The sequence below is a fragment of the Sinohyriopsis cumingii genome, chromosome 6 (assembly GCF_028554795.1).
Source record: "Sinohyriopsis cumingii isolate HCF-2022 chromosome 6, ASM2855479v2, whole genome shotgun sequence".
NCBI classification, from domain to species: Eukaryota; Metazoa; Mollusca; class Bivalvia; order Unionida; family Unionidae; genus Sinohyriopsis; species Sinohyriopsis cumingii.
The window spans coordinates 105758156-105783015 of record NC_142966.1 but is presented as its reverse complement, the minus strand read 5'-3'; the positions used below and the strand labels follow the sequence as shown (position 1 = coordinate 105783015).

The 24860-nt window shown below is 32.2% G+C and overlaps 1 protein-coding gene and 1 long non-coding RNA gene across 2 annotated transcripts; both read right to left on the bottom strand.

Moving 5' to 3' along the window:
* Window positions 1-1376: 1376 nt before the first annotated feature.
* LOC149797641 (uncharacterized) lies at window positions 1377-11600 on the bottom strand. Its single transcript, XM_089960783.1, has 9 exons — window positions 11487-11600; window positions 8538-8879; window positions 6614-6910; window positions 5409-5549; window positions 3969-4082; window positions 2951-3439; window positions 2071-2199; window positions 1698-1801; window positions 1377-1481 (listed from the first exon to the last, which is right to left on the bottom strand). Exons 1-9 carry the CDS (start codon window positions 11587-11589, stop codon window positions 1377-1379), a joined length of 1824 nt encoding a protein of 607 aa, XP_089816909.1. The 5' UTR covers window positions 11590-11600.
* A 5674-nt stretch (window positions 11601-17274) lies between these two features.
* LOC149797640 (uncharacterized) lies at window positions 17275-20083 on the bottom strand. Its single transcript, XR_016421547.1, has 3 exons — window positions 19950-20083; window positions 18518-18637; window positions 17275-18009 (listed from the first exon to the last, which is right to left on the bottom strand). It is a non-coding gene; the product is annotated as an uncharacterized LOC149797640 (long non-coding RNA).
* Window positions 20084-24860: the final 4777 nt, after the last annotated feature.

Below are 24860 nucleotides of genomic sequence, written 5' to 3'. Positions count from 1 at the left end.
ATCTGTAATCATGGACAAAACCAAGCACACAATAAAAATTAAATATAATAAAAGCATCAAGCATTGTAGGTAATTTGACAATCATGAAAATATGTCCTTTAAAGATATTAAACGATTAAAACTGTAGAAATAACCACTTTGTGAGGTACCTCAACCCCGATAATTTTTAACGTATCAATCAGCGGCAGAAGTCGGTAAAATAAAAAACAATCTTTTCATTTTTGTATGAAAAGCATTATTTTGACAAAATATTAAGTTTGAAGTGTTATTTTTAGAAGCTAAATCAGTAAAATGTCACTATTCTTAAATTATTATTGCTGTTTTATCAAAGTAGTGATTGCTGCAGACTCTGTCCGCATTTGGACATGATTGTAGAAATAAAACCAATGTTAATCGACGGTTTGATCCTTGACAATATATAGGGAGAAAACAATCGTTTTTAGTAGATATATGATAAAATATGTTTCCTCCAACAACATATATGTGCTCTATTTATCACTGACAGAAAAAATATTAATGTTACCCCAGCGGTCTCTAGAAACAAGAGTAAAACAGCGCTTTCAACTGGCCGATTTTGCGGTTGTCTATGATGTATATGATGACGATTCTTAGTTTTCTCTGCTTTCCTCCTGTTTGGCAATGGTATTTACGTATTATTTACAATAATACATAAATATATAGTGACATTCTTTCCGCTCTTCCAAATGGCATAACATACATTCAAATTTAAAATCGTGAACGGAACTACTTTTGTATTCATGACAAATGTAATTATAAAAGTGAATGTTAGTAATATTAGACATTTCATGTAAATTTTAAGTATATATTCAAACATCTGAATTATTAGCACATTTAATCATGTGCATGTTTCACTAGATCTGACAGTCTGATTACATACTGCGAATAATCCATAAGATGGCAGTGAACTCCATTGATTCCGGTGAATTAAGCTCAAAGTATCAGCTATATAAAAATCTGAGATAAAGTAAGATAAAGCTATCTCTTCATCTGCGTTCACAAAAAGAGGAAGTTTGCGTCAACCATGACAGCAAAGTTTTACTGCGTTGTAGACAAGTCTTATATCCGCGTTGTAGACAAACTTTATTTCCGAGTTGTAGACAAGCCTTATTTCCCAGTTGTAGACAAGTCCTATTTCCGAGTTGTAGACATTTCTTATTTCCGAGTTGTAGACAAGCCTTATTTCCGAGTTGCAGACAAGTCTTATTTCCGTGTTGTAGACAAGTCTTATTTCTACAGGAACCAAGACGTATTGCAGAGAGGAACACGTATTTCTTTAACACTTTGAATAGCAGTAGCAAAAGAAAAAAATTAAAGCAGGTAATAAACTGTATTTTTGATAAATTGAAATGACAATTTCACTTTAGATTAATTGCATCGTGATCGTAAGCGATGACATGAATCGTTTTCTGTTCTCCTTGCTCCTCCTTTCTAATACTCAAGGCTTTTTCCTCGTCATAACTCTGCAAAACAATATACACAGAGGTTACATTTGGCATTGATACAGGATTGAGACATATACATACAATCATCAAAATACAAGTGAGGGAGAGAAGTTAATTAGGATTTTGCTACTGTTAAATTGTGTGCGTATTTCATACCTATTACTGTGGCATCCAAAGTTAGATACATCCTGACCAACTCATATGTCCTAAGAAATTTAAGAAATAATTGTTTACCTTGACGTTTTCTGCTGACGCATTGTTCACAACATTTGCAAATGTTTTTTTGGCCTCTTGGTTTTTCGTGCCATGGTCCAAGTCAACCATTGATGTTGATATGCCTGGTAATAACATTACATACATTATTTAACATTCGTACCTTCGAACACGCATATTTCGAAGATCAACGTGCTCAGATAGAAAGATATTTAAGTCACACATATGTAATATATTTCAGCAGCTATATTTTTTCACTTAAATTCTAAATGAGTTTAAAAATAAATAGATAACTCCCTCATAGAGATATATTTTCTCATTATAGATGAGATATCTTGTTAAAAATGTTTCAATTATCTATAGTTGGTAACTCGGACAAAAATACCATACCTACCCACAGAATTTGGGTTTGGGGTTCCCGACACTGAAGCAAGTTCTACGTCTTCGAAACCATTAGTGGGATTATCAAAATGTGAAAAGTCAACCATCTCATATCCATCCTTGTACAAAGCCCCAGCCTTTACTACATCAGAGAGTTATAGGTAAGTAATTAAGTAACGAATCAGTTAAGTAATTAAATAAATCAGAAAGAAAGAAACAAATGAAGGGATGAAGAAAATATATAAGTTCAAAAAAGGAAATAAATAAATAAGTAACGAACGAATTATTGACTTTTTTGATTATTTATTAATACTTATAAACCCGTCGTTGTTAATACTTCTAATACTGCTGTAGGAATTGTTATTGCTGTGAGCACTATTATCATTACTTCTATAGCTACATCTTGAAAATAAATGTCAACTAGCTATTCATCAGTTTAGTGCAGATAATCTGCTCTCAGATACAACAGTTTGGTTTTTAAATGGATATAGCAGTGTATGTGTCCTGTTGTGTAATTCACACTTGTATTACGCCGTAAAATTAGAATAATGGATTTTCTTTAATCATTAGAAAAATAACTATGTGTGTGTGTGTGTGTGTGTGTGTGTGTGTGTGTGTGTGAATTGGATTTTTAACGTAGCTTTAACAATTTTTCAGTCATATCACTACGATGTCTGCAGTGTGACAGTTTATAGTGATGTTAGCACTGGGGCATCATGCCGCAGACATGTAGTATGATGTCCCACCCAGTCACATTATCCTGACACCAGGCCGACCAGTCCTAACACTAACCTCTTAATGCTGATTTACAAAATAACTGACTATTCTGTTTAAGTTTCCTATCACTAGTTATTGAAATCTTGAACAAAAACGATATAATCTATACTTATTACTATTTTTGGATGACGACTTCTTGACCTCTGCATATATAGCATCTGTACTTCGAGTCACTTGCCATTGGCCAGTACCATCTGAGATTGGTCTGTCGAGGTGTACCTTGCTTTCTGTTGCAGAAAACACATCAGAGGGAAATGGAGAGCTATCTACTAAGCCGCCTGGACAGTCATGACATTCAGCCAATAACGTCTCACTCGACCTGCTACGTGATTCACAAATGTTGAAAATGTTATCTGTAACATCGATTCTGTAATTCTCATCGTCCAGATGTTGTGACCTGTTGTGGCATGTTGTATGACCTGAAGTAGAAGTATCTGAAGGAGTTGGATATTGGAGTCTTCCTGCTGGATTTTTAACTGTGTTTCTCAGATACTTCGAATGATTCGTCCATATGTCCTCCCTTGAAGGTATGTGTGGACATCTTCCTAACGTGGACAATGCAGTACTAGATGCTGTTTCTATTGTCTCGAGAACAATGCGTTGAACTATAAAATGGTAAGGAAATCGAATTTGTAATTAATGCACATATGAGTAAGTTTGTTGAATCAAATATGCATTAATGGTTGAAACATGAAATATAAACATTTGCTTAATAAAACACAAAGGCGAATAAAGTGGCTATGGAATGAAAGTAACCTAGTTTGAGCACTAACTTTGAGTATACAAACTTTGTCATACGTCAAAGCAAACAACATCGTAGTGCATCAACATCATCCATATATTTATTGTTTAAAATATCAGAGAATAATACCTCTGACATACAAAAGACATGTCATGTGAAAAATGCATGAAAATGTCATATAAGTCTTTACTAGCACAGTTGCATTTTAAAATGTTTTTCACAGAAAATGAGAAACTTCAAATAAAATTAATTCCTGAGGTATCACAATGACTTTATTTTCATTCTGATAGTCATTACAGTTGTGCACATAATTCATCATACTTTATGTCTATGGCCCAATTATATCTATAACAAAATGAAAACAAAATGTATATAGATGACATTATGTATACCTGCTTTGATACTATTGGTATTCCTCCGCTGAATCCATGTCAAACAACCAAAGAATAATAGGATTGCAAAGACAGCTGACGTGGTGATGGATATGATATAAAAAAGCTCACTCTCTATATAAATATAGTACAAACTATAATATATATATATATATATATATATATATATATATATATATATATATATATATATATATATATATATATATATATATATATATATATATATAACAGAACACAAGTTTACACTAATGAAGAAGAACCCAAAATATCAATATGGTTCGTAAAAATTCAAAATAAGACGCGAAACATATAAATAAGATAAGATCTTAGTGAAAATTATAACCTGCATTTTATACATATATAAAAGAAAAGGTGATTTATTTGTTGATGGACTATTTCTTTTATATTCTTTTATTTTATCAAAAGAAAAATTAAAGAAAACCGTCAGGAATACAACAGGTTTCTTCCTTTTTCCAATACGGGCTTAAATACAAATGATTATTTTCTAATTATGTGATTAGCTACAAACTGGAATGGACCAAAAGTCTTTCTACTAACCTATACTGAATTGGGCAGATGCACCCAAATACGTAAATGTAATAGAACATTTGTAAATATTTAGCAGAATAAATATGCGGTTACCATATTTCAAGCAATTCTGGGTTGTATAGGTTCTGCACTTTTTATGATATCCGGAGCGAATATTTCAATTTTCTTTTTTCTTGCCCTATGATTTTTAAATTAAAAGGAAATTAATATGTAGAGTAAATGCCCATCAAATGGTATAGTCAAGCTAAGGTAACCCAGTTTAAACTAATTATTTCCGTCTGAAATGGAGCTCATATACACGTGCTACTTTTTATGAGGGTATTATTTGTCATAACAAACACCAATACAATCATTAACTTCCCTTTAATAGAGTAACCCTGGGTGGCCGAGGTGTCTAATGCACTCTCTGTATCGATCACTTGCCTCTCACCTATGTAGGAGAGGGTTGGACTCTCGGGCTCGGACAACGTGGATATGTGGAAAAGCTTCCCAGTTGCTTCCTGTGGGTTGATGGTTTTTAGTGTGGGTTTCTCGGGTTATTCCTCCACGATTTATACTAGCCGCCATGTATAAATTAGCATGTGTGAACCCACGAAACCAGAACATTTTCACATTCCACTATTGCCATAGTGGATAATCCACTTTTATCTTATCGTAATCAATAATTGATAACATGAAGTTTCAAATATTTTCAGAAAACTAGAAGTTTAAAACTCGGCATTGTAGTAGCTACTTGATACCGTTTAGGGCATCATAACCTTGTTTTCTATACCACGATATCATAGTGTCTACAATAGTTACATCTGTTGATACGTTTGTCCAATAAATGTATTAGATGAAATCACATATAATTGTTATACGATACTTATCACATAAAAATATACTCACGCGAATTGTCTCGATTCACGGCTGTACTTGAAAGTACAGTTGTCTGTAATATTGTATTTTTCGGATGGTCTGAGTTAATTCCGTCAGAACGTTCTGGAGGAGTTACAATATTCAATGCATTAGCACTATTTCCGTATGTGACTGAAATACATTTTACAAATGTGTAAAGCATAATATTTATGAACTCATGGAAGACTTAAATCCTAATATAATGCTTAGATTTGTTTGAGCTGATGAAAACAAGATAACATGAACATAAACTTTCACAATATAATAAATGTTTGCGTTGGATCCCCCGATTCGGTTGATAGATGATGTAATCAGACTTAAATTGTTGATATTCGTCATTGTGGAATAATTGTATCTACTCGTACTGGTGGTATATGTCGATGGACCTAGATACATTATATGTTAAATTTGAATATGTATCGGGAATAAACATTGCATCTATCATATATATCCTTCGTAATGCATAGTCCAAAACAAGGACTCTCTTATCATAACTGATCTATAATACATCATTATTGCGACAAAAATATATCACCATTACAAACAGGAAGATCAAATATAAACCGACAAGAAAATTGTAACTTGCAATACAGTGACATTATCTCAATGGATACTGGGGAAGACAGATCAGATGTGGGGCGTATTTTAAGGATTTGCATAGTAACCGCGATAGAATTCAGATACTATGCAACTAATTAACGGACTAAGATAGAATTAAACTCATTAACATATTCGAAATGTTATTTGGATGGCAAGAATGCTCATTTTGAAGAATGCAGTAGTTTCAGATTAATATTTCACACCCTTCTCGCTTTATTATATTCGTCTATTATACACCTTGTCGGCGGCATCATCGAAAATTAAAGAATAATCTTAGCAAATGATATAGCTTTCTTGGCACTTTGGGTACGTTAGCTCTCTAAATTTTAACTATGTTTATCGTCCTCTTCTGTATGATGCCTTTCTACATATATTTCACTCATACACTTTTAGTTTGGTTTACTGAATACTGCTATATCAACATCTTGATCTCGAAAGATATATTTCCTTCAAAGTAGGAGGTTTTGGGTGAAAGACCGTTTTAAAGATAGAGCAACGTGTTTTCTGCAAAAATGAACTTCAATGTCACACCTTGTTTAATGATATGCACATTCATTGTACATTATATCGCTTTTACTTTTTATTTGTAACATTACCTGTGATATTTAAGAAACATTGCTGTGTCAAACTTCCTTCTGTTTTCAGTGTGTAGAGTCCAACGTCATTCTCTGTAACATTATTTATTTCAATTCTGGTTTTGTTGTTGTCCTTGTCCCTTGAACATCTCATTCGGCCATAAAACAGTGAATTGGTGCTCACATCACAGTCAGAGTCTCTCAAGACTGCAATAAGCTTGTAATTTAGGTATAAACGAGGGAAGAACATCGATTCCTGTACAAATTCTATGATCCTCATATTCTCTCCAGCATATACTTGCTTTATTTCACCTGGTTCTGGGCAAAATAATTTCAGTACACCATGAACTTAAGGAACAATTATTTTATAGAAAATTTCAATGTAAATTAAGCAATTATACATTTATGTGATGAATGATCTTGAGAAGAATTAAGAGATAGCTTTGATCCGCAATGAATGTTTCGATCAACTGCAAACTATTATTTAATTTATAAAAGATCCATATCACACAGTTTTATAGGAATACTTTGTCCTCTTACCAACATTTCCGGGAATTTAATACACGTAAGTATTCTTCAAAGTCTCTTGTCTTTTCAAATTTTAAATTGCATTTCCCATTGATGCATTGTAATATTTTATTATCGTCTTAAACTATACCCAATCGGGTTTGTGACTAATATCAGAAATTAGCACAGTGAGAAATGGGAACACACAAAAGAATTACAAAAATAATATTGACAACTATTTCAGAAGCTATTCCAGTATATGCATTGGATGAAGCATTTAGACTAACTACAGTGATGAACCATAACTTCATTTCAAACTGTTACGTATGTTCAAGGTATATAATAATGCAGAATTTCTGAGCACAAAAAAACATTCCCAATTCGAGATACTAATAATTATCGTCATTTTGGGTACTTTTAAAAATATGTTTCCTACCACGAAAGGAACAACACTAATATGTGACGATAACTTACGGCGTTGCATATTATTATGCTGGAGGATTCCCAAATTACCAGTAAAAATATCTCAGTTGAAAAATGGTTTCACAAAATACATAGAGGGAAATAACACCATGTAATAATGTCAAAATGCTCTTATACTTGGCATTTCCAACAAAGTTTTTATTTCTCCAAAGAACAGTAAATACATGATTTAAATGATTCATAGAAACGTGTAATCATTCACAAATAAAAGAAGGGTATGAACGTAAAACATACTGAATGAACAAGAATGCATCCATTGCAAAATAAGTGATTCTGACGAGCCACCATGATGGTTTCTCATACTAAATCTTAGACATTCGATATCAACTTTCTGTCTCCTCTCTGTGATGCATTAATGTGATTTGTTACAGCTATTTAACGCTGATGATTGCCCGTGGGTAGTGATTGTTAGAAATAATCAATAATTGATAGATATAGCAGCACTGAAAATTATTTCTAACGATTTTAAAATAGAAATAATATTATATTTTACCAATGTATCGTAATTTTATTTTATTCTCAGAAATAATATTTTGAAGCAGCTATGCAAAATTAATTTCGACGTGACAGAATAAAAAAAAAACATACTTTAGAACATGATCATTGGTAAACAGCATTTTTGAATAAGGAATTATTGCATTAGGAATATGATTATTTCAATGACGACGTTAAAACTGAACGTAAAAGGTTATGTACAAACTGTTTACAATAACCTATACACAAGATTACTAGCATGTCCGGTACCTATGACTTCCTTTTAAATGTCGGACACAAGTACACATAAACTGCGTTATTTATCATTTTGCACCACATACGAAAAGCTTCATTATTCTTTCTAAAAAATCATTCCATGTGTTTTTTGACAAAAATATTTATATGTTGATACAACTATGTCTTGTCATCAGATCTGAACATACACATAAATTGCATACATCATCATGGATTTGTTCCTTACCTAAAACGTTTAGTTGGACATTCCATTTATCTTCCATTGTGTTGGAATCTTCGTCTGATACGTCGTAGCTACTTGTAGAAATTAGATACAAACCTTCATCACTCCTGCTAATATTGTTTATAAATAACGATACTTCCTTTGTGTTATTGTTGAACTTTATTGATAATCGATTTCCCTGCCCCGTGACAGAAACACCATCAAAGAACGCACTAAGAAGACTTTTGTTTTCCTTTGTAACTGTGACATATAACGAGGAACCATTGTATGTCCATGTTTTAATGATGAATGCGTTTTGAGCCTGTGCGTCTGTTATGTATGTTTTATGTTCAGGCAGGACGCTTTCTGTAAGTGAAATCAAGTTTTGTTAATATTAATATTAAAATTAAATTAAACTTTTGTTCTCGTAGGATAGTAATATCATTATTAAAATTATTATTATTATAATAAAATTATTATTATTATTATTATTATTATTCAGTAATGTAAATGTTTTAGAGCATGTCAATTTCTGTCAAACTATTTATCGATATAACCACAATTAATACCAATATTCTGATGAACAAAAATACTCTAATATCATTCAGGATAAATATCGAAATATTGATTTATCATATCGCAAGGAAAAATTTGAAACGGAGATTAATTACTAAAAGTCAAAACAAAGGAATACAGCATTCTCCGTGCTTCAACTTGGAAATAATTTATACAGTTGTATCGCACTGTCGCTTATTTACTTATGGAGTTTCTGTTCACCTGGAGTGTAATAGAAGAAAATGAGAAGAAGAAGCCTTGCAAAATTCAACAAATAATTTAATATCCTACAACAGAAACTGAAAAATGCAAAAACCACACACTCTATTGCAAACCTTCCAAATAATCATTGAATTTCGAATACAAAATCTAATAATTAAACTTCTGAATAAACTTTAATAATACTTCAAAACAAATAAAGATCTGGAAGTGTTGATGTGCCTGTGGTATCCAGTGTCGTGGTGATGTGCCAACATTCTTTTATCGAATCATCATAATACAAGTCCCAAATATGTCGTTATTTGAAATTTCAATCTAAATCCAAGTCTCTATTTCCACGAATATTAGTTTTGAGCGCTTGTTATTTCCAGAAAAGAATAAATTGAACTAAATTATTTTTAAAATAAAACCCAGCCAGAATGAAAAACTGGACACAATACAAATACAACTGATTCTGCTCAGATCTCAAATAACGATTAAGGAAAAAAAATCTTATTTATATTTAGAGAACTACTACTGCAAATATAATGAAGAAGATGGTAAAAAAATGTCCTTGTCACAGACAAAAATAAGTATTCTAATTGTTAACCCATTCGCGAGAAGAATACATACCATTGTATAAATTATTCATAGAATTACAAAAATCAATGATTCATCTATGGTAGAAAACGAACTTGATTTTTAAGAGGGTCAAGTCGAAAATACAGTTATTCATAGCATAGAATGAAATAAAAACACTATATAATAATCCATGCAAATTAAATATATATTACGATTTAATCAAAACCCTTCTTTTCAAACGACTTACAAATATGTACTAACATCAGCCTCAATTTGCGCTCAGCATTGAAAGATTAGTCTTAGGACTGGTTGGCCATATGTCAGGATAATGTGACTGGGTGGGGAATCATGCTACATGTCTGCGGCATGATATCCCAGTGCTAAGCATCACTAAACTGCTACACTGTAGACATCATAGCCATATGACTGAAATTTTTTAAAGCTACGTTAAAAATCCAAATCACACATACGCACTCTCTCTCTCTCTCTCTCTCTCTCACACACACACACACACACACACACACACACACTCTCCTTCAATACATAAATGAACCACCAAGATCATGTCAAGAGCAGGAATGACAAAAATACTAATATCTGATAAGGATTTCAGAAATAAAATTCTATTTTGCTAAGAGTAGAGTTTTTTATTAATCAAATATACAATTTCTCAACTCTGAGAACTTTTGAGTAGTCTCCTGTAGGTATCGTCAACAGTTACTATCACGCAGAAGACGAATTCTAAACATCTGTTCATAGCTGGAACGATTTAACTGTATTAGTACAACATGAAAACGTCAATTTAACCTATATTTTATATTTTACTACCCTGGGTTATGTTCATGCGATTAGCTCTTTGCCAGTTTGAGAAAGAAATTTAAAACATGATTTAACTAAACTGAGTGAAGCGTGAAAGGTTAGTCATATTTCCTTTGTAAGGGCGAAATTGTTCTCGTCAAAATAAAACTTCCCGAAACGTTTTATGATTCAAGATACATTGTATTTTAAAGTGTGCCGATAAATATGAGCTAAACGAAGAAAAAGTAAATAATCAAGAATGTGACACAAATCTGCACGTATGTACCACCTTATCTCACTTCCAAATGTCACTTAAGACCCTAGAGTAAAGAATGTATGAGATTCATTGACGTTGTAATTATTTATATAATGTTCATGTTTGGACACATCAACCACAACACCGACACTGACCTAGACACGGACACTGGTTGTAGTAATTCTAAGGCATGTACCATCCATAAGGAACTTCGAAGAGGTGACATAATAATAAATACATCTTTGTTTGGGACCCCGAGTAGCCGTGTGGTCTAAAGCGCTCTCCGCTACGGATCAAAGCCATCTCACCTCTGTCTGCGAGGGTCAAAATCTCGGATTCAGGAAATATGGGTATGTGCGAGAGCCTGCCAGTACCTTCTCGTATGTGGGCGGTTCTTTCCTGGGTTTTCCCGGGTTCTTCCTCCACCATTAATACCAGCCGCCATGTATAGCCTATCGTGTTTTCTTTACTCCTAAGTTAAAGCAGGTGACAACAAAAATTAAAGGAAAATATGTTTGATATTCGCAAGTTCGTTTTCGTCCGACATACGCGAAAATATTTCTTGAAATATTGTTACTAATTACCTGTTAATACTGCCACCGTAAGCAAACAAAGAGCGAATATCCAAACTTTCTGTATGGCCATTGTTGAAGTATAAATATTTATATTCCGTCTTCTTGTGCCCATAAAAGAGCCGTCTTTGTGATTAAAATGTAAGTGTATTCAAAAATCTGTCATGCACCTCAAAATCGTTTGCCTAAACAATGGTGCATTATGTTTGATCAAAGCCAAAGGACAACAAAGCCGATGAACTAACTTGATTAAACATCTGTTCAATTTCATTGTTAATTGTTGTCCAGGAAACGCATGACATTGCAGGAAGAAATGAAGAGAACAATAACGATAGAAACTGATTGCAAATGACAAAATATAATATAGCAGGGATCTGCCAAGATTTTAATATCATAATTGAACAAGCACACCTCCACGTGTTAAAATATTATAAATTCTGGCTCTTTACTTGTTATAAAATTTGTTTAGATTCCGTTCTTTGTTACAAATCAGCAACATGCAAGATTTCGTATCCAAACATATTTTACTTGTTCTGTGTTTCATGTAAGCATCCCTTTACATACATATATATCAAACATAACGGAATCATTCTGATTTGAACATTATCAAAGAATTTTTTTTAAATTAGCAAATCATGAATTATTTTAGACTATAAAATGGCTAAATGATAGATTTCATCTTAGAATTAGGACATGCTAGGACCGTGAAGCGTAACTTCGTCGTTCCACCGATGTTGTGGTAATTTTATGCTTTTGAAACCAATATAAATACTTATTCATGCCGTTCCTCTGACTGCAAATCACACGTTTTGTGTTACATTTTAGTGAATATTTTCACTGAAGTGCTTGTCATTCTATACTTCTCACTACTCTAAACGATTTATGAACATTTTGCGAAGAAGAAAACAAAAAAATAGGTATGACCATCCTTATGTAAAATTAAATTTAAATAATATTGTAAAAACCGACATTACATATTCTTAGAAATAAATGCAAAGGAAAAACATTTTAACTGACAAAAAATCTCTGCATTGCAAAAATGGAAACCTTTACATTTTTCAGGATAACAATATTAAATTATCAAATTCGAAAGAAATGTTTACGTAATGGTCAGTCGCAATATTTACAAGATATATACAACATACAAATCTATTTCTATGATTACAATCATTAGAAATATAGGTGGCCTAATACTATCTAGTGTTTCTGATTTTGATAGATTCTGTAATGTAAATATATTTTGCTTTTTATCTGAAATATTTCCATATATATTTGGCTCATTTATCTTTATATATTTAGCATACGTCTACTCAGTGTTATCTCGATAAGGACTTAACAAATATAACAATGTCTATATTTACCTGGTTTATATGGACTCGTCCATTTCTCAACTTTAACTTCAACTTCGATTTATTGAGAGGTTATTCTAAAGTTAGTAGCAGTAATTCTAAAAAGTTAAATGTTTCTGTCTCTATCTGAAGTATTGTTTTTTCCCCCTCTCTTGCACTCTTTGTCTCTCTTTTTATCTCTCTCTTTCTTGTTCCATCCATGTATGTATGTATGTATGTATGCATGCATGCATCTATCTATCTATCTATCTGTTTGTCTGTTTGTCTGTCTGTCGACCTAATCTATATATCTATCTTTCAATATATTCTTACGATTCAATCTTTTTAAACTAAGTAATAGAAATAAGCAAAACCAGCAAGTTTGTAAACTTAACAAACACACGTTATTATCAAAGTTATTAAACTTAAAATCTGTGCGAAACTTACAATATTATGAAGTGAATCCAACATAATCATTAAAGTAAGAAAAAGAAGAAAAAAATTCCGTATACATTCTGAACAAGAAATGTACTGGTCCGACAAGAATTGTGATGTTGTCAAAACGTCGTTGTACAGAACTCCTTTGAAAATTCATAATAGTTTCAAAATAATGTTATAGTGCAAATCAGCACCTTCTATTTCCACTCAAACGTCTAACCGAATGTTTTACTCTCAAATCACAGCAATATATAATATAAAATACGTCGGATACTTGAACTCATGCTACAAATATGATTTAATGTTCCAAGCACTCAAAGTATTTTCAAGGTTCTACAGAAACGAATAGGTTTGAATATGATGTTTTTCAATGTGTTCAATGAAATTAGCAAAGCACGTAAAATAACTTTAAGCGTCTCTCTTTATTTAGTTTAGAGCATATAAGCCACTGGCGCCATGGGTCTGCTGTCTTTTCTTATGGCCCAGATCAAACGGGCCTCTCAATAATTCGGGATAGTTTCACGTTCTTCTTGGCAATTCCCACAATATAAATTTTCTGAGCGACGCTGCATCGCCACACATATGCACACTTGGTGGACAGACGAGGTTTACATTGCTTCAGTTATCATTGTTGAGATAATTATGGCAGTGGAAACATCACAAAAGAGTAACCATGAAATGGCACTAATGGAAAATCAAGAACAAGCTTCGATTGATGCAATCAAAGTGTCTCAGTTAATCGGCTGAATATAAATTTTTATTAGCCTGAACCTGATATTACGGTTTAAATTATTTATCCAATAATGATTTTTTTTCTTGCTCGAATCAACGCAATCGTTCTATTTGCAGACAGTAAATTTTCCAACCCCACAAACGTGAAACATGTTCCTATAATACGAATAAGTTACCCGCAAGCTTTCAAAAGGGTATATTCAACTATCAAATGATTATCGTAATTATTAATTAGTTTTGCCTATCGCTTCTAATACATTCTGTATTACCTATACAAACAGGTTAAGTTTATGCTATAAGCTCGATATATTTTCAACTTTGATAGTGGTTAAGATAAGATAGTTCATTTTTTAATTTTCATTTTTTGATCTTTAATTTTGGTTTTCAAATTTATGTTTTTGATTTATCTTTTCTATTTTCAAATGATCCATTCAATTTTCTTTTCCAGTTTGTTTACCCGTATATCATGTCTTTATTTTCATGATCAATATTAATTTTCAGTCTTAGGGTAATGATGTTGCTTTGGATATAATTTTTGTTTCATATTAAAATTGAAAGATAGAGAGCAAATGTTTCCGTTTGGTATTGAAAACGGTATAATTAGAATAGAGTGATTTTCTATAGGTATGAAACAGGTTTTAAAAAAGGAAATTGTGCATTGTATATGGAGTCTTTAGGTTTCGAATAAAACGACAAAGACATGCACAATTCTTTCAACAACCGTGGAGATTTTCTGTTAACGATATAGATTTCTCAAAGGACCGGAAAACGAAAGGGAAACAAAATCGCTCCTTAAATTGAAGTAAAGATTACCAACATGTCGTTGCACAACTTTACATCCCTTTCTAATATTTCATCTTTTCAAGAAATCCAATAACATCAACAGCAACAACCACTGTGGGTCTGACGTGGAGAACTCATCCCTACAAATATAAACGTCTTTTATTGCCAAATTGGATCATTGGAAACACTATAGAAATCTGAGTTTGCAACATGTAGATAAGCAATTGCAGATTAATTTACCCATCACTTGCATTGGTTAGCTTCTCCTCAGTCCTTTGTTGAAATATACCGACAGCAACAACAACATTAACAACAACAACAGTAGTTTATACATCGCCAGTCAAAATAAGAACCCTTCCGATCACAGGAGCAGTTCACGTATGGAACACTTGGAAATTCATTCTTCTTTGACATTCAGTGACTTTTCGGAGATCAAAACCATCGAACTCTAAATCATATTGTTTTAACTTAACCTAGCGACAGTTATATGGACGTGCTTCCCAGCTGACATATCATGTTGTTTCGCAGCCAACGTTTCACAAGTCATACAACGGGATCATAAAGCTCATTGCAACGTGGCTTTGGTATAAATCATCTATTCCTACTGAGGCATGATATACGTTCGTTATCAAACCATATTTCGTAATCGAAATATTCAGAGACGAAAATGTGCAGTTGATCCGGCCTACATATATATTCACCCTCTACGTGATCAGTACGATGCGTCTGCTTTGGGGTTTCTACGTTGCTTGTTTCCGATGTGGCTGCTCTAGCCTGTCTTGAAAATGATTGCCAAACAAAGGTCTTAGTTTGGTGCCTATTACCATCGCTTTTACTTGAAGATAATATTACTTATGGAAGTAAAGTATACCATTTTCTAATCATTGTTCAGAACCTTATTAAGGTATCTTTGGGTGGTAGGGTGGTGTTGAGAATCGGTTGCGACAGCTATTTTCGCAAAGAGATATTGAGGGAGCAAACCATCTAAGCAGATATCTTTTATATTATGTAGTAGATTGATATGCCTATTTGTTATTGTAGATAGAAAGACTTACTAACAAATGAACCTTTGTGAATCAATGAATACTCACCGTCAGTGGTAGAAGCTCTAGCGAACGTTTTCAATTTTTACTTATCGAGATAGGTCTTGACGTCAGCACGGATGCTATTCTTGAACTATTCAATTAATATACGCCGGCTGAGGATATCAAATCGTTTTCAACCTTTTTTGGCCGATCACTGCCTATCAAATAGTTGTTCTTTTGCCATTCCAAATTAAACATGGTTTTGTAAAGCTTCTTGTCAATAATTTCTTAAACTTTGTCGATCTGTGTCAGGTACAAACTCAAAACGCCTCAAGGTAAATTCCTAACAACATCGTAATGATCAGTTTGGTTGTATCGATAATGAAGTGTAGATTCCACGAGTTCTGCCAAAATGTATACTTTGTAATAACAAAGTATTATGTTATCGTGGCTTATTGAAGCTTTCAGCAATATTCTCAAAGCGAAGAAAATATTTATCAATTTATTTTTCTTAGAAAAGGAGTATTAACATGATATTTATGGTAAAAACAAAACCTAAACATGTGTTAAAATAGGGAGAGTACATTTCCTGCCAGTTTTAATTTGTTTAATATATATTGCATATCCCTATAAAATCTCTGTATTTGTATTTGCATCTCCTTTTCTTCACTCTACATGTGCATATGTCCAACGTTTCCTCCCGCTGCATTTGTATTTATTTTTCGGCTTTCTCTCTCTGCATCTTGATATCTCTCTCTCTCTCTGCATGTGCATTTGCCTCTACTTTTCGTCTTTCTGAATTTGCATTTTCATAATGTCTTTTTGATGCTGAAACTTCCTTATTTCCAATTCCATCTGGATTTTAACTGTGAATTTCTTTAATTTTCTATCAAAAGAACAGATACACTTACCAATTATACCGAAAGCGGTTTCAACAAACATATCCTTTGCCACCAACTACTAAATCAAAATATTCGTTATTTCTTGATTTGGTATTGATGCTCTTATTATAGAAAGGTAAAAGTGTCTGGCAAGCTCAAGCAATTAGTCCATTTATTTGCCTCTATTCAAACAAATTGTACAACATAGACGACTGTGTGAATGCATGTGGTTTCACTTAAAATATGTGTGAAATTAAACTATTTACCATGGACAATGACTATTCCGAAACAAAGTCAACTGTACTTTTTAATATTATTTAGGTATTTTGAATAAATTCAGATAACGGACAAGGTTAGCATTTCTGGTACGACTCTAGCTGTTCAAAATATATAACAGAAAGAAAGTGAAATAAAAAAGTGAAATAAAAAAATTAAGTAATTGTCAACACAGGTCATTTTCATAGGATACAAAATGAGAATTCAAAAGACAATTATGGTATTGTGAATTTAATTGCAAATAATCCTAAGTATCCCATCAATAGTTCAAAAATATAGAACGTGGTGAAAGAAAAATAACTAGTCTTAAATGTCATGATGTATTGATAGTTTTGAATGTCCTTATGTATCAATGACACTAGTCAGACTATCTTTGAATTAATTCGTAAAAATCCCAAAATAATCTGGTCAATGAGTAGTTTTGTAACATTACTCTCCTTCCATCAGGCTTAATTACGTTGTTTGAATGGTTAGGGCCAAGGAGAAATTTATATCACAACGTCTGATTGGTTTTTACTATTGCATAAATATATCGAACAATCCCCATAGAGAAACCAATCAATTATAAGATTTTTTTCATAAGCATACAAGGCATTTCTTGAACATTGTGTACATTTCCACACACCTATAACGGAATTAAAGGCATATATTAAAAGTATGCATCTACATTTTTAAATCATGCAATATTTAAAAAACATGATTTAACGTTTTCGAGGGTATGAAACGTTTTTACTTCAAACTGTCGTCACCCTTGCACCCAGCACTGTTAAATACCCAGATGTGTCACATACAGGTGTGTTACAATTTTCAGTCGACTCGTATAGGATTTCATCGTGCTTCGACGTATATTCGGGATCACCATGATTTGAAATATCAACTACTTCATATCCATCCTTCGATATTATATGAGGTATATGTATTGAGAGGGTGCATGAATCTAATTTCTTATTCTGAGCGATGTTTGAATGACCCGTTTTTCCGTCTTCAATTGTAGGTACCGGCAGGGGTCTTTCTATTGCAATAGGTGTCAAATACAAATCAGGGTCACGTTCTTCTTGTAAAATACGTTGTTCTGCAACAAACCAAAGACAATCGTGTTTTATTAATAAAATCCTACCAGAATAAATTGTCATGGATGAAAAAGACTGAACTGAAATTGTTATAATATGTCGTAGTTATTGTACATTCCTAACCTACTGGTATTTGGTGTAGAATGCTATATTTGACTACACATGACATCATATATAGACGAACCTTTAAATGAAGACAATTGCCATAAAAATAAACGTTTAAACAAACGAGAAGTTGAAATTATCCTATTGAGAACATTGAGACATTCTATACATTTAGAGATATAGTAATGGATAATGTTACTGAAAGACCGTTATATTTATGTGCATCCATTATAAATTGCTACTTCGTTTGATTTCTTTGTCAGATCCACTGACGACAATGCCAATGTATACATTCAAACAAAATAACTTGATTGTTTATACATGCTTTTATTTTACTGATATTCCTCCATTGACTCCATATTGGACGCCCAATACAAAAGTTATATGAATGACATTTTTTTATACCTGCTTTGATACTATTGGTATTCCTCCGCTGAATCCATATCAAACAACCAAAGAATAATAGGATTGCAAAGACAGCTGACGTGGTGATGGGTATGATGTGAAAAAGCTCACTCTCTGTATCTAAATATAGTACAAACTATAATGTATATATATATATATATATATATATATATATATATATATATATATATATATATATATATATATATATATATATATTACAGAACACAAGATTACACTAATGAAGAAGAACCCAAAATAGCAATATGGTTCGTAAAAATTCAAGATAAGACGGGAAACATCTATAAATAAGATAAGATCTTAGTGAAATTGCGTATCTTTTATGACCTGCATTTTATACACATGTAAAAGAAAAGGTGATTTATTTGTTGATGGACTATTTCTTTTGGCATTCTTTTATTTTATCAAAAGAAAAATTAAAGAAAACCGTCATGAATGCAACAGGTTTCTTCCTTTTTCCAATACGGGCTTAAATACAAATGATTACTTTCTAATTATGTGATTCGCTACAAACTGGAATGGACCAATAGTCTTTCTAAGAACCTATACTGAATTGGGCAGATGCACCCAAATACGTAAATATAATAGAACATTTGTACATATTTATCAGCATAAATATGCGGTTACCATATTTCAGGCAATTTCGGGTTGTATAGGTTCTGCACTTTTTATGATATCCGGAGCGAATATTACAGTTTTTGTTTTTCTTACTCTATGACTTTTAAATTAAAAGGTAATTAATATGTAGGGTAAATGCCCATCAGATTGTATAGTCAAGCTAAGCTAACCCAGGTTATTCTAATTATTTCCGTCTAAAATGGAGCTAGTATACACGTGATACTTTTTATGAGGGTATTTTTTGACATAACAAACACCAACTTTCCTTTAATAGAGCAACCTACGGTGGCCGAGGTGTCTAATGCACTCTCTCTATCGATCACTTACCTCTCACCTATCTGGAGTGGCTTGGAGTCTCGGGCTCGGACAACGTGGATATGTGAAAAAGCTTCCCAGTAGCATCCTGTGGGTTGATGGTTGTTAGAGTGGTTTTCTCGGGTTGTTCCTCCACGATTTATACTAGCCGCCATTTATAAATTAGCATGTCCTAAAATGGCGTTGAACCCACGAAACCACAACATTTTCACAGTGCCATAGTGGATAATCCACTTTTATCTTATCGTAATCAATAATTGATAACTTGAAGTTTCAAATATTTTCAGAAAACTAGAAGTTTAAAACTCGGCATTGTAGTAGCTACTTGATACCGTTTAGGGCATCATAACCTTGTTTTCTTTATCACGATATCATAGTGTCTACAATAGTTACTTCTGTTGATACGTTTGTCCAATAAATGTATTAGATGAAATCACATATAATTCTTATACGATACTTATCACAAAAATATACTCACGCGAATTGGCTCGATTCACGGCTGTACTTGAAAGTACAGTTGTTTGTAATGTTGAATGTTTCGGATGGTCTGAGTTAATTCCGTCAGAACGTTCTGGAGGAGTTACAATATTCAATGCATTTGCACTATTTCCGTATGTGACTCAAATACATTTTACAAATATGTAACGCATGATATTTATGAACTCATGGCAGACTTAAATCCTAATATAATGCTTAGATTTGTTTGAGCTGATGAAAAACAAGATAACATGAACATAAACTTTCACAATATAATAAACGTTTGCGTTGGATCTCCCGATTCGGTTGATAGATGATGTAATCAGACTTAAATTGTTGATGTTCGTCATTGTGGAATAATTGTATCTACTCGTACTGGTGGTATATGTCTATGGACGAAGATACATTATATGTTATATTTCAATATGTAATGGGAATAAACATTGCATCTATCATATATATCCTTCGTAATGCATAATCCAAAACAAGGACTCTCTTATGATAATTGATCTATAATACATCATTATTGCGACAAAAATATATCATCATTACAAACAGGAAGATCAAATATAAACCGACAAGAAAACTGTAACTTGCAATACAGTGACAGTATCTCAGTGGATACTGGGGAAGACAAATCAGATGTGGGGCGTATTTTAAGGATTTGCATAGTAACCGCGATAGAATTCAGATAATATGCTACTAATTAAAGGACTAAGATAGATTTAAACTCATTAAAATATTCGAAATGTTATTTTGATGGCAAGAATACTCATTTTGAAGAATGCAGTAGTTTCAGATTAATATTTCACACCCTTCTCGCTTTATTATATTCGTCTATTATACACCTTGTCGGCGGCATCATCGAAAATTAAAAAATAATCTTAGTAAATTATATAGCTTTCTTGGCATTTTGGGTACGTTACCTCTCTAAATTTTAACTGTGTTTGTCATCCTCTTCTGTATGATGCATTTTTACATAAACTTCACTCATACACTTTTAGTTTGGTTTACTGAATACTGCTATATCAACATCTTGATCTCAAAAGTTATATTTCCTTCAAAGTAGGAGGTTTTGGGTGATAGACTGTTTTAAAGATAGAGCAACGTGTCTGCAAAAATGAACTTCAATGTCACACCTTGTTTAATGATATGCACATTCATTGTACATTATATCGCTTTTTCTTTTTATTTGTCACACTACCTATAATATTTAGGAAACATTGCTGTGTCAAACTTCCTTCTGTTTCCAGTGTGTAGAGTCCAATGTCATTCTGTGTAACGTTATTTATTTCAATTCTGGTTTTGCTGTTGTCCTTGTCCCTTGAACATCTCATTCGGCAATAAAACGGGGAATTGGTACTCACATCACAGTCAGAGTCTCTCAAGACTGCTATAAGCTGGTAATTGTGGTATAAATGAGGGAAGAATGTGATCCTTATATTCTATCCAGCATAGCCCTGCTTTATATCACCTGGTTCTGGGCAAAATATTTTCAATACACCATGAACTTTAGAAACAATTTTTTACAATCGAAAATGTCAATTTAAATTAAGCAATTATGCATTTGTGTGATGACTGAACTTGAGAAGAACTAAAGAGATAGCTTTGATCAGCAATGAATGTTTCGATCAACTGAAAACTATTATTTAATTTATAAATGTTCCATATCACACAATTTTAAGGAATACTTCGTCTTCTTTCCGAAATTCCAGGGAATGTAATACACGTAAGTATCCTTTAAGGTCTCTTTTCTTTTCAAATGTTTGATTGCATTTCCCATCGATACAATGTAATATTTTATTATCGTCTTAAACTATACCCGATCGGGTTTGTGACTAATATCAGAAATTAGCACAGTGAGAAATGGGAACACACAAAAGAAGTACAAATAAACTATTGACGACTATTTCACAAGTTATCCCAGTATATGCATTGGATGAAGCATTTAGACTAAGGATATTGATGAACCATAACTTCATTTTCAATCTGTTACGTATGCTCAAGATTTATAATGCTGCGGAATTTCTGAGCACAATAAGAACATTCCCGATTCGAGATATTAATAATTATCATCATTTTGGGTACTTTTAAAAATATAGTTCCTACCACCAAAGGTACAACACTAATATCTGACGATAACAGAGTTGCATATTATTATGATGGAGGATTCCCAAATTAAAAGTAAAAATATCTCAGTTGAAAAATGGTTTCATAAATACATAGAGGGAAATAACACAATATAATAATGTCAAAATACCAGTTCTTACACTTGGTATTTCCAACAAAGCTTTTATTTCTCCAAAGAACAGTAAATACATGATTTAAATGATTCATAGAAACGTGTAATGAACGTAAAATATACCAAATCAACAAGAATGCATCCATTGCAAAATAAGTGATTCTGACGAGAAACCATGATGGTTTCTCATGCTAAATATTAGACATTCGATATCAACTTTCTCTCTCCTCTCTGTGATGCATTAATGTGATATATTACAGCTATTTAACGCTGATGATTGCCCGTGGGTAGCGCTTGTTAGAAACAATGAATAATTGATAGATATAGCAGCATTGAAAATTATTTCAAACAATTTTAAAAGAGAAATAATATTATATTCTACCAATGTATCCTTATTTTATTTAATTCTTAGAAATAATCTTATAAAGCAGCAAAGCAAAGTTAATTTCGACGTGACAGAATAAAAAAAACATACTTTTGAATATGATCATTGGTAAACAGCATTTTTGAATAAGGAATTATTGCATTAGGAATATGATTATTTCAATGACGACGTTAAAACTGAACGTAAAAGGTTATGTACAAACTGTTTACAATAACCTATACACAAGATTACTAGCATGTCCGGTACCTATGACTTCCTTTTAAATGCCTGACACAAGTACACATAAACTGCGTTATTTATCACTTTGCACCACATACATAAAGCTCCACTATTCCTTCTAAAAATCATTCCATGTGTTCTTGACAAAAATATTTATATGTTGGTACAACCATGTCTTGTCATCAGATCTGAACATACACATAAATTGCATACATCATCACGGATTTGTTCCTTACCTAAAACGTTTAGTTGGACATTCCATTTATCTTCCATTGTGTTGGAATCTTCGTCTGATATGTCGTAGCTACTTGTAGAAATTAGATACAAACCTTCATCACTCCTGCTAATATTGTTTATAAATAACGATACTTCCTTTGTGTTATGGTTGTACTTTATTAATAATCGATTTCCCTGCCCCGTGACAGAAACACCATCAAAGAACGCACTAAGAACAGTTTTGTTTTCCTTTGTAACTGTGACATATAACGAGGAACCATTGTATGTCCATGTTTTAATGATGAATGCGTTTTGAGCCTGTGCGTCTGTTATGTATGTTTTATGTTCAGGCAGGACGCTTTCTGTAAGTAAAATCAAGTTTTGTTAATATTAATATTAAAATTAAATGAAACTTTTTGTCTCGTAGGATAGTAATATCATTATTAAAATTATTATTATTATTATTATTATTATTCATTGATGTAAATGTTTTAGAGCATGTCAATTTCTGTCAAACTATTTATCGATATAACCACAATTAATACCAATATTCAGATGAACAAAGATACTCTAATATCATTCAGGATAAATATCAAAGTATTGTTTTATCATATCGCAAGGAAAAACTTGAAACGGAGATTAATTACTAAAAATCAAAACAAAGGAATGCAGTATTCTTCGTGTTTCAACTTGGAAATAATTTATACAGTTGTATCGCACTGTCGCTAATTTACTTATGGAGCTTTTGTTCACCTTGACATTACTTAATCCATATAGAAATTGTAATATATATCTGATAAGGAGAGTGGAGATATATATATATATATATATATATATATATATATATATATATATATATATATATATATATATATATATATATATATATATATATATATTAGTTTCTATTACGACTTCATGGTAGTGAAGAATGTAATAGAAAAAAATGAGAAGCAGCAAGCCTTGCAAAATTCAACATATAACTTAATATAAAAAATCACAAACTTAAAAATGCAAAAAATACACACTCTGTTGCATACCATCCAAATAATCATTGAATTCCGAATATAAAATCTAATAATTAAAGTTCTAAATAAACAGTAATGATACTTCAAAACAAATAAACATCTGGAAGTGTTGATGTGCCTGTGGTATCCAGTGTCGTGGTGATGTGCCAACATTCTTTTATAGAATCATCATAACACAAATCCCAAATATGTCCTTATTTGAAATTTCAATCTTAATCCAAGTCTCTATTTCCATGAATATTAGTTTTGAGCGCTTGTTATTTCCTGAGAAGAATAAATTGAACTAAAAATATTTTAAAAATAAAACCCAGCCAGAATGAAAAACTGGACACAATACAAATACAACTGATTCTGCTCAGATCTCAAATAACGATTAAAGAAAAAATTCTTATTTATAATTAGAGAAATACAAGTGCATATATAATAAAGAAGAGTTAGAGAAATACTAGTGCATATATAATAAAGAAGATGGTAAAAAACGCCCTTGTCACAGACATAAATAAGTATTCTAATTGTTAACCCATTTACAAGGAGAAAACATACCACTGTATACATTACATAGAATTAGAAAAATCAATGATTCATCTCAGGTATAAAACGAACTTGATTTTGTAGAGGGTTAAGTCGAAAATATAGTTCTTCATAGCATAGAATGAAATAAAAAACACAATATAATAAAGAATGCAAACTAAATATGCATTACGATTTAATCAAAACACTTCCTCTTCAAACGTCTTACAAAAATGTACTTAGGGCAGCCTCGCGTGGCGCTCTGAATTAAAAGTTAGTGATAGGACTGGTTGGCCATGTGTCGGGATAATG

Excerpts from the sequence above, each read along its gene's own strand:
- LOC149797641 (XM_089960783.1), bottom strand. The coding sequence starts at position 11,589 with ATGGGCACAAGAAGACGGAATATAAATATTTATACTTCAACAATGGCC. Across the intron at positions 6,911-8,537 it reads TGTCCAACTAAACGTTTTAG|AACCAGGTGAAATAAAGCAA; the intron begins GTAAGGAACAAA and ends TATTTTGCCCAG. Across the intron at positions 1,482-1,697 it reads CGTCAGCAGAAAACGTCAAG|AGTTATGACGAGGAAAAAGC; the intron begins GTAAACAATTAT and ends ATTGTTTTGCAG.